Source organism: Capra hircus (genome assembly GCF_001704415.2).
Source record: "Capra hircus breed San Clemente chromosome X unlocalized genomic scaffold, ASM170441v1, whole genome shotgun sequence".
Classification (NCBI taxonomy): domain Eukaryota; kingdom Metazoa; phylum Chordata; class Mammalia; order Artiodactyla; family Bovidae; genus Capra; species Capra hircus.
In genome coordinates this window covers 1387956-1398894 of record NW_017189516.1, presented here as the reverse complement: position 1 = coordinate 1398894, position 10939 = coordinate 1387956, and the positions used below count along the sequence as shown (strand labels likewise).

General features: G+C 41.9%; 1 protein-coding gene across 1 annotated transcript; it reads left to right on the top strand.

Annotated features, from left to right (window-relative positions):
* Positions 1 to 1150: 1150 nt before the first annotated feature.
* TBX22 (T-box 22) lies at positions 1151 to 10620 on the top strand. Its single transcript, XM_005700629.2, has 8 exons — positions 1151 to 1382; positions 1991 to 2123; positions 2915 to 3016; positions 4896 to 5070; positions 5929 to 6093; positions 6481 to 6545; positions 6892 to 6977; positions 10037 to 10620. The coding sequence occupies exons 1-8, from the start codon at positions 1151 to 1153 to the stop codon at positions 10618 to 10620; spliced, it is 1542 nt and encodes a 513-aa protein (XP_005700686.2).
* The last annotated feature ends 319 nt before the right edge of the window (positions 10621 to 10939 follow it).

The window sequence follows — 10939 nt, the reverse complement described above, 5'->3', positions numbered from 1 at the left end:
CTTATCCCAGGAGGATATTTCAGGAGACAATGGAATCAGTTACTAAGCACAACGTTTTGAGGTGCCACATTGTTGGAAGCACAATTCTGATTGGTGCTCTACTTGTGGCCCTGGAATTCTCAGGCTGTGTTTGTTAATTAAATCCTGTAAGAGGCTGTATGTGGGAATATTGGGCACAGTAGAAGCAGGGATGGAAGGCCCAGGTTTGTTCTTGATCATTGAAAGTGGTCATCTGGGACCTTCCTCCCTGCACTCTCTTATCTCCCCACCTAGATAAGGAGGTCAGACCAACACAGGGCCCACCTAGTTTGAGATCCAGACTGTAGAACAGACAGGCCCAGAAAGCTTGTGCTGCTCTTTGTTTCCCTAGTGTACTCACTTAAGAACAAAAGACCCCTACATACTTCTCTGGATCTGGTTAAATCATAGTTTCACATTTGTTGGAAAAGTGGTCCCTCATGGGCAATTACTTTGCGTGTCTTCGAGTTTCACAATTTAATGTAAAACAGTAAGGTTGTATACCCCTCCTCCTCACTAGACTATCCTGAACTCCTTTCCAATCAACCTCCAACCCCTTCTATCCCTACACCCGCCCCTCCCTGTCAGACTCTGAAGTATCACTCACTGTGTTTTTTTTTTTTCTTTTTTTTTTTCTATGCTTCCAACAGTTTCCAAAACAGTGGAGGCTAGGAGCAGCCGACCAGCTGGGTATTCACCGTGTCCGATGCAACAGTATCTCCCAAACCGAGCGGCCTGAGCCGCCATTGGCGGCAGGTCTGCTCCCTAAAAGGGCTGTGCTTGCCAATCTCTGAGATCTGACAAGTCCGGGAATCAGGGATTTGAGAACTGATGGTCTGCACATGTCCACTGGGAGGGAGGAGACCACAAAGAGGACTAAACTCCAGAGGACTCTTGCTCCAGTTTAAACTTTTTGCATTCTGTCTATGCAAAGAACATTTATATGTATATATAAAAATTATACATTTTTTCCTCCTGCATATAGATTTACAAAAATTTGTCTGAGTTCTCAGTTTTTCTGATTTTCCCGCTTTCCCTCCTTCGCCTACCCTCGGCGCCCTCCCACCCTCTCCCTCCCTAACCCAGCTCAGGTTCAAACTGCAGAGCACAGTTTTCTTCAGCCTCTCCAGGGATGGCTCTAAGCTCTCGGGCGCATGCCTTCTCAGTGGAAGCCTTGGTGGGGAGACCCAGTAAAAGAAAACTACCAGACCCTAGAGAAGAGGCGCAACCTGAGCTGCTTGAGAAAGACGGTGGAGAGGAGGAGGAGAGAAGGAGCAGCGCCGCCGCAGGGAGGAAGAGCGAGCTGACTGGTAAGTACCCCTACCGCAGCCCAAATCCCTGCACCGGCTATCCTTGTTTGCTGGGTCTGAGAGTCTCAGGCTGGCCCCTCAAGGATGCTTGAGGGTGGTTAGCCCTATCAAAGGATGTCTTAGCCCTATCAAAGGATGCCTTGGCCCAGCTGTTGGCCGTGTTCCGGGCTGCGGGGATATCTCAGCCATCTGGCTGTAGGGGAAGTCTCAGAGCCTCCAAGTTAAGCCCATAGTATTGTGGTTCATTTGCGGTGAAGGGGAAATCCCCACAAGTTTGTGAAGTGAGTCTCTCCAACCTCCTGGAGACCCTGAGAGCCAGTGGGTGGCTGTTTCTCAGAGTAAGAAGCAGGGCAAGGACCCAGATCCCCATGTGATCCAGCATCAGGGACCAAAAGTCTCCAAAAGACATGAGAATGGGAAAATTTGAAGAAGGGTCATGCATTTCACAGGGCACGACCTGGATCCCCTTTTCTCCATCAAGGGGGACACAGTGGGTATTTTGAAGAACTTGGAAATTAGTCGCCAAGGCTCCCAGGAAAAAAACAAGGCTGGTCTTTTCTGAGACAGGAGTCAGTGAGAAGGGGGTGCATGGCTGCAAAGCTCTCTCAAACTCTGGGTGTCTCTATTTCCCACAGAAAAGCAAACAAAAACAGGGCTGTTAGCAACTACTTTCGGCTTCAACAGCTTTGGAAGTCTGGAAGAGAAAGATATTATTCAAGTGGAACTTCAAGGATCTGAGCTGTGGAAGAGCTTCCATGACATTGGGACTGAGATGATCATTACGAAGGCTGGCAGGTTTGGCTTTGCCCAATTTGTTCAAGGGCTTCACACAGTAGGCACTTAATGTTCTTATCTCATAAAATGAGTGCCTCCAGTTTTATGCTCTTGTACCCCTCTCCCCATATCCACACCCCAGAAAGTATTAGGAACCACTGTCTCTCAGTTGACCAAAGTAGGCCTTGCCTGGCCATTGTTAGTGGCTCATACTTTCTTTCCTGTATACCCTGTTCTAAGAACTCATTCTCTCAGCTTCTGCCTGTGTAGTAAACAATAAAAATTAGACCTGCCAAGGCAGGTGACAGATGCCACCCCCATGTCTTAAGCTTCTGTTAAAGCCTCACAATTATTAGTGAACAATATCCCATCAAGCAGGCCCACTAAACTGAGCCCAAGTCAATTTGAGTTTGGTCTTTCCCTCTTTCTGTGGGACAGTTTCCTCACATCACCTGGGTAATTTCTGTGTATGTGAATCTTCTTAATTTCAGTCTTCCCCAAATCTGGCTCGCAGAAAGCACCACTGATGGGAGGGGTACAGCTTTTTCTCCCCTATTTTTCTTCCATATGGTGGTGGTGGTGGGAAGTGGGGCAGACAAAAGCCTTGTGGTAAGAATATTCTGCTCCACTCAGAAATCTTGAGTTTGTTCAATCAAATATATATCCAGAAATCTTTCTTCATGCATCAAATGTCATTCCTGAACCTGTCTAGAATGAGAAGAGTATTGTGAATGCCTTTGATTTTCATTTTTTCCCCCTGCTCCAAACATTTCTAATCACACCCAGGTCAGTCACTGTTTTCTCTCCCACAGGCGGATGTTCCCCTCTGTTCGGGTCAAAGTTAAAGGACTGGACCCAGGGAAACAGTACTATGTGGCCATTGATGTGGTGCCAGTAGATTCCAAACGTTATAGGTAATTGGGACCAAAGGAGGGTACTGCAGGCCTGGAATGGGTATTCAGATCTATGGAACCTGACAGCACTGTTTTGAAAACTCTATCATTGAAGGGAGAATTATTCTTCTTTGGGCTTTGAGAGTTGAGTTTTCTCCTTCAGACTGGAGTTCAGGGAGTTCACACTGAGAGAAAAGAAGACTTGTTTTTCTTTTCTCTCATTCTTGGCACACAGATTTCAGCTGGGGCTTCAGTGTACCCCAAACCTCTCGCTGACCCCCTATCCTAGCCTTGACTCCACAAACTTCAGAGGGTATGGGCTCAGAAACTGGGAGGGAAGCTGTTTAAAGGAATTTGGGGAGAAATGCTGGGGCTTCTGGGGCTCTACCGGGCTCTGGACTGCTACTTTAGGGCAGGGTCCTTGAACAATATTCTAATTTACCACCCAAAGCTAGTCAAGCAGTTATCTCACCTAGGTCCATGTTTTTTCTTCCTTCCTTAGCCTCTTCCCTGAAGGAGAGGGTAGGTCCCAGAGAATACAAGTAAAGTTTCTCTTAATGTAAGCTCTCTACTTAAAGCAGGCTAAAAGTGGCCACACTAATCTAAAGCTAAGAGACTCTTCGTAGCTAGCAGCCCAGAAGCTGGGGTCTTTGGGGGTTGGGCAGCAGCCCCTGCCTTCACTCAGCCAAACGAGCATTCGACTGAAATGGATGTCTAGCCTTTCTAGGAAACAGCCTGCATAGTGCCCAGTGCTGGGTGTGAGAGGCAAGAATTAGGCTGGGCTGGAGAACCTGTTAGGACCATAACCCCAAAATAGCAGAACAAGCTGCTTTTCATGCTTGAGCTGGTTTGGGAATTTGGCACATAACTAAGCTGTTAAGATTGGAGACAATGGAGAAACAGACATAGAGAATAGACCTATGGACATGGGGGAGGGGAGGATGGAGAGGGTGAGATGTATGGAGAGAGTAACATGGAAATTTACAACACCATATGTAAAATAGATAGCCAATGGGAATTTGCTGTATGACTCAGGGAACTCAAACAGGGGCTCTGTGACATCTAGAAGGGTGGGATAGGGAGAGTGATGGGAAGGAGGTTTGGGAGGGAGGGCACATGGGTATACCTGTGGCTGATTCTTATTGATGTATGACAGAAAAACCACAAAATTCTGTAAAGCAATTATCCTTCAATTAAAAACATTAAGTGGAAAAAAAAAGATGGAGACAATGGGAAAATCAAGACCACTGTGGGCAGACTTCCTTGAGGGTATTCTGATATAAAGCTTTGTGGCAAAAGGGATTTCCACAACTGCTAGTGGCAGTGGGCCACACCAGTGCTTTCCTCACCCGTCTGCTTCTTCCTTGATGCTTGTGAGGCAGGAGGATTTTTCGGGTGTCTCTGCATGGTGAAACAAGTTAGATCAATTTTTGTTGCAGTTTCTGTGAGGAGATACAAACCAGACTATAAAATCCCATGACATTATACTTACCCTGGCACTTTACAACATTTTAATGACATATGCTTATTTACAGTTTGCTTTCTATCCCTGGATGCTCTTTGGAAATCATGTTAAACCCAGCAGCCCAGTGGTAAAGAAACCCTCTGCAATTCAGGAGACAGGGAGATGTGGGTTCCATCCCTGGGTTGGGAAGAGACCCTGAAGAAGGAAGTGACAACCCACTCCAATATTCTTGCCTGGAAAATCCCATGGACAGAGAAATTTGGTGGGCTACAGTCCATGGGGTCACAAAGAGTGGTACACAGCTGAGCTACTGAACATTCCCACTCAATTTGAGATTAGCAGGCAAAACTTGACCAAGTTCTTTAGAACCAGATCACAGCAGCCCCTATCCCTGGCTTTGGCCAGTGCCTAAAGTCACACTCCACTCATTTTCAGGTACATCTATCACAGCTCCCAGTGGATGATAGCCGGGAATACAGACCACTCATGCATCACTCCCAGGGTCTATATTCACCCAGACTCACCTTGTTCGGGAGAGACATGGATGCGCCAGATCATCAGCTTTGATCATGTGAAACTTACCAACAATGAGATGGATGACAAAGGTCATGTAAGTGTGCACAATCCTTTGTCCCAAGGAGAAGAGGAGGATGCCAAGGCGTCAGCAGGAGGTTCACCTTGGAAAGGCCAAGAAGGTGTCCCCCAGATGTGCTAGTTGTGGTCTTCAGGAACTGTCCAAGTTCTGGGCCAGTGACCAAAGTAGCTCTTGTGACTTTTGTTTGGCATCTGAAAATGCTGGGGGTTGGAGATAGTGAGTAAGAGAAGTTTGAGGACTGAATGTGACTTGATTAAACCAGGATGTCTGGTTGGGAGAGTGAAAGGGAACGCTTACCTGAGCAATCTGGCACTTTAGCTTTCCTGGCTATCACTGTGGGCTCTGATTTCCTTCCCCTGAGGTGCACCTTCTGTGTTTCCACAACCCACCTGCATGGAAGGCCTTTCAGGTCACATAGACCTTGAACCTTCTTCCCAGGTGCACATCACCTCTGCCCTGCCTGACCTGACACTGTGCTAACCACAAAAGGAAGAAGGATTCTTCTTGGTTTAGGAGATGGGGAGGGTAAAATAGTTTCCCATCAGTTAAATAAGCCCAGGGAACTTAAGGCAGGCAGTTGGATCTCAATGACACTTGGGAATATTACATGGTCACCCACATTTGGAAGCAGGAAAAGACCCCAACTGGAAATGGAACCACTGCTAACTGGTGCCACTTTGGTGTCCATTTCCTGAAACCCCTTATGCCTGAGGACCTCTGTCTAGTGCCAAATGGCACAAAAACTGGAGTTAACCTAGGCTTTCTGGTTTAGCTTCACTTTTGTGTGGGAAGTTTCAGGGTGCTGATGAGAGGGGGCCAGTGTAGGGGAGCTGAAGCCAGTTACTAGGCAGCATTTGATTATTTCTCCTCCAGATCATTCTGCAGTCCATGCACAAGTACAAGCCCCGTGTGCACGTGATGAAGCAAGACAGCAGGGTTGACCTGTCCCGGATTCAGTCTCTGCCTGCTGAAGGGGTTAAAACATTCTCCTTTAAAGAAACTGAATTCACCGCGGTGACAGCTTACCAAAACCAGCAGGTAAAGCCAACTAGGTCCCAGGCAAGCAACGATGGCTCTGGAGAAGTTTTAGGGACAGAATGGAGTTGTACCATATGGATTCAATTTTCCACAATTAAAAAGAAATCCATTAAAAAGAATCTATAGCCTTTTGCTAGTAATCAAGGCAAGTTTAATTATGAGTTTTGTGGATCTTGTGTTAAAGAAGAGCAGGACAAGAGCGGCAGGAGAGAAAGGCAATAAACATTCCAAATTTGACTTAGCAATATGCTTAATGTTTATTTAATAAGCTATATTACAGTTTGGAAAGTTTTGTGGTTGTTGTAACCATTAAAAGCAACATTGACAACTACAGTGTTTTCTACTGAGGTCACTGACTTTATCTTTCTTCTTCTTCTGAATCCTTAGATTACCAAACTGAAAATAGACAGGAATCCTTTTGCTAAAGGTTTTAGAGATCCTGGAAGAAACAGGTAAGCAATATAAAAGTTACATCTAATATTTATACAGCCCTTTTCACAAGTACTACAGCTAAAGAAACTGTGGCTCAGAAGCCCAGAGTCCTTGCATTTTGTAACTAGTAGGTAGGAAGAAAGAAACCTAGATATTTTATCTCTAAAATCTTGCCTCCTCCCAACCCCTCCCCAACCCACTTTTAAGATATTATTTATTCTAGATTCTTGGGCTTTTATCTAGGGATAATCACTGGGAATTTTATTCACCCTTAAAAACTATAACAAAATAACTCAAAAGTTTACATAAATTATTATTTTCAGGAATCACATTCTCGACTTGCTAAAGGTTGTATATCTTTTTCAGGGGTGTATTGGATGGACTTTTAGAGACCTACCCATGGAGGCCTTCTCTCACTTTGGATTTTAAAGCTTTTAGTGCAGACACACAAAGTAAGATGTTTTATTAATTTTTATTTTTAAATGTTAAGGAAATAATGACCGTCAGATCTGTACAAATACTACACAAGAATATAAGTACATGCTAGAAAATGTGTGTTTACAATCAAGTGAGTGTATATTTATCTTGATGAGGAGATAACAAGCAAAAAGGGAGGGAAACAGGCAAGATGGAAAAGAGCATAAACATGATAATTAATGGTGGATTTACTGACTTGTATCTTCTTGAGTTATCATACATCCTGAGAGCTGTAGAAATCACCTGGTTTTTTCAGCAGCTCATGATCTCATATTCTTTAGAATCTGCCTGTGGTACACTGAAGTGAAGTGAAGTGAAAGTTTCTCAGTCATGTCTGACTCTTTGCGACCCCATGGACTATACAGTCCATGGAATTCTCCAGGCCAGAATACTGGAGTGGGTATCCTTTCCCTTCTCCAGGGGATCTTCCCAACACAGGGATAGAACCCAAGTCTCCCACATTGCCGGCAGATTATTTTCCACAGCCCAAGTATATAGGAGTGGGTAGCCGATCCCTTCTCAATAGATCTTTCTGATCCAGGAATCAAACCTGGATCTCCTGCATTGCAGGCAGATTCTTTACCAATTGAACTATCAGGAAAGCCCTGGGGTGCACTAGTGGCCTTATTTTCAAATATGTTATATATTAAAATAAATATTTTATATTTTATGAGATGCTTTCAGCGCATGATAAAAATGACTTCCATTAAATTTCATCATCACTTGGCTTCAATTTTCCTTTTATTGTGAGTAGGAAAAATAAATGTCAAAAACAATACCAAGTATAGAACAGTCTTTTCGACTCTGTGGGAGAGGGAGAGGGTGGGATGATTTGGGAGAATGGCATTGAAACATGTATAACATCATATATGAAACGAATCGCCAGTCCAGGTTCGATGCGTGATACTGGATGCTTGGGGCTGGTGCACTGAGATGACCCAGAGGCATGGTATGGGGAGGGAGGAAGGAGGGGGTTTCAGGATGGGGAACACATGTATACCTGTGGCAGATTCATGTTGATGTATGGCAAAACCAATATAATATTGTAAAGTAATTAACCTCCAATTTAAATAAATTTATATTAAAAAATACTAAGCTATTCCAATCTGTTTAATTGCCATAAACACTTAAAATAGCTGCAGAGCATTTGTTGTCAGGTAGTACATCACCTGACTAAATAATAATTTGGCAATGCAGCCTTTCTGGTAGAAGAATGCATACCTTCATTTACTATGATATTCAAGTATAAATAGAAAAGTCTTTATTCATGAGCAATATGGAATTATTTTACCCTTTTTGTCTTTACTCCATTAAAGTTGTTTGTCTTTAAACATTAATTGAAAGTTACAGTTACATTATACTTAGGCTGAATTTTACATGAAAATATCATAACAACTTATTGAAATGTAAAGAAATCAAGTTTAATTATTTAGTGAAATATTTTCACTGAATTGACTATTAATTTGGTTCAAGTTGCCTAGAAAAATATGAACACTTATTTGATAGTATCACTTTAATAGCATCTAGGCAGGATGATTTTAAAATATCCAAAACACATTAATTTGTAAAAAGCTAAAGATGATCATTAATAATTTAAAATATATATTTTTCTCAATTATTTAAAATGTCCAGAATGTTCTCAAATTACAAAGAAAAGGGGTACCATTTTTTAAAAATAATATTTGAATGTTTAATTATAAAAGATATTTGCCACCCTGTTGGTATAGGATTAAACTATGTTTACATATAAAAATGGGATTCTGTGGTGGCTCAGCAATAAAGAGTCCCCCTGCAATGCAGGAGACATGGGTTCAATCCCTGGGTTGGGAAGATCCCCCAGAAAAGAAAATGGCAATCCACTCCAGTGTTCTTGCCTAAAAAATCTCATGGACAGAGGGGATTGGTGGGTTACAGTCCATTGGGTTGAAAAGAGTCAGACATGACTTAGCAACTGAACAACAAAAAGTATTTTAAAATATTTAAGAAAAATTGCAGGCAGATTCTTTACCAGCTGAGCTACCAGAGAAACCCTAAGAAAAATAGTAGCACCTAAAAAACTCCACAAAAACTTGATCAAGTTCAGTCAATAACCAATTAAAAAAAATTAAATAATTACAATATAAGGTGTAAAATCTAGATTTTCCTGGACATTATATTTATCCCTGATTTTGGTAGATGCTAAGCAACCATAAAGGATCACCTAATAACATTGGTATGAACAGTTTCATTTTCATCTTGGTGTTTTTAACCTGTAAAACTGTCTTTAACTCTCTATATAGTGAACCATGGAACTTTCCCCATCTGTGATTTTCACATAAGAGAAAACCTAATATATTAAATGTTATTTTTTTAATTTATAAGATTACTTTCATATGCAGTGATTTTTTTAATCAACTAAAGCTTTCTATAGAATCTCAACCAACTTGTTCAATTTAATCAAGTACTTATTTTATTAATTTTTAAGTTAAAAATAAAAACTTTTATTTGTAAGATATAATTGGTTCTGGATCATATTTAATTAGGCTTCTTTTGTAATTCATTGAATGAATGTTGCTCAAGTACCTTGTATAGTTCTAGAGCATAATGAATGCTCAATGTATGATACATAATAGTAATGCTAAAAGTAGTAGTGGTAGTAATAGAAATATATTCAACTTTGATCAGAGGAATGGTCTTTTCCAAAGGAGTCAAAATAACTGTGGCTTCCATGGTGGCTCAGTGGAAAAGAATCTGCCTGACAAGCAAGAGACACAGGTTCATTCCCTGGATTGGGAAGATACCCTGGAGAGGGAAATGGCAACCCATGCCAGTATTCTTGCTGGGAAATCTCATGGGCAGAAGAGCCTCGAGGGCTATGGTGCATGGGTTCTCAAAAGAGTTGGACATAACTTAGTGACTAAACAGCAACAGCAAAATAACTGTGAACTTGCAAGGAAAGCTAATCTAAGAATGAAGCAGGGATAGTTATGTATGTGATTACTGAATCAGTAGGAATATATAGTTCATTGTTCATTGATTGACTTGTCATTCACAGGTGGAAGCAGCAGCTCATCCCCAGTGACCTCTAGTAGAGGGGCTCCTTCTTCTTTGAACTCTTTGCATTCTCCACTTTGTTCACCTCCTGCATTTCACATACCTACAAGCTCCCTTGGAATGCCCCGTCCAGAGGTGTACCTACACAATATCAACCTGCCCCTTTGCTACAAGATTTGCCCAAATAATTTTTGGCAACAGCAGCCTCTTGTCTTGCCTGCTCTTGAAAGACTAGCAAGCAACAACAGTTTTCAGTCTTCAGCCCCACTCATGATGGAAGTTCCCATGTTATCTTCTTTGGGAGTCACCAATTCAAAAAATGGTTTATCTGAAGACTTAAATGGACAGTGTCTACAAGCACCTAATTCTTCCAATCAAATGTATGAATTACAGGCACTTGAAAATATTTTATCACCAAACCCCATTGCTCAGGAAGCAATTGCTTGCTCTTTCCATCCTTCCTATGGCTTTTATAGGTACAAGTTCTCCACACCACCTAGACTGGTAAATGCTGCCAACCATCTTAAAGTGAATGACAACAGTCAAGTTTCTTTCATAGAAGGCAAATACAATCACACTCATTAGTATCCAAAAATTAGCCATTGCCTTTAATGGAATAGTCATGTTCCTAAAATGCTTACATGTACCCATATATATTGTTCTTTATGTGTCACCAAAAATGGTCAAAAACTAAAGGGCTTAAAAAGCTTCATTATTATGTTTTGCATTTAAAGTGCCTTATGACATGTCATAAGTCATATATGACCTATAAGCAATCTCTGATTACTGTAGCCTTAGGTCTCAAAATAAGATACTCAATAAATATTGTTTGATGAGGTAAGATTACCAGTGAAAAATGACTTCAGGTAACAAAGTCCCTAATTATAGTGAAGCCTGTTTACCA

Bases quoted from the DNA above. Each gene is read 5' to 3' on its own strand.
- TBX22 (XM_005700629.2), top strand. From the start codon at position 1,151: ATGGCTCTAAGCTCTCGGGCGCATGCCTTCTCAGTGGAAGCCTTGGTG. The intron at 5,071-5,928 runs GTAAGTGTGCAC...TTTCTCCTCCAG, and splicing joins AGATGGATGACAAAGGTCAT to ATCATTCTGCAGTCCATGCA. The intron at 6,546-6,891 runs GTAAGCAATATA...TATCTTTTTCAG, and splicing joins AGAGATCCTGGAAGAAACAG to GGGTGTATTGGATGGACTTT.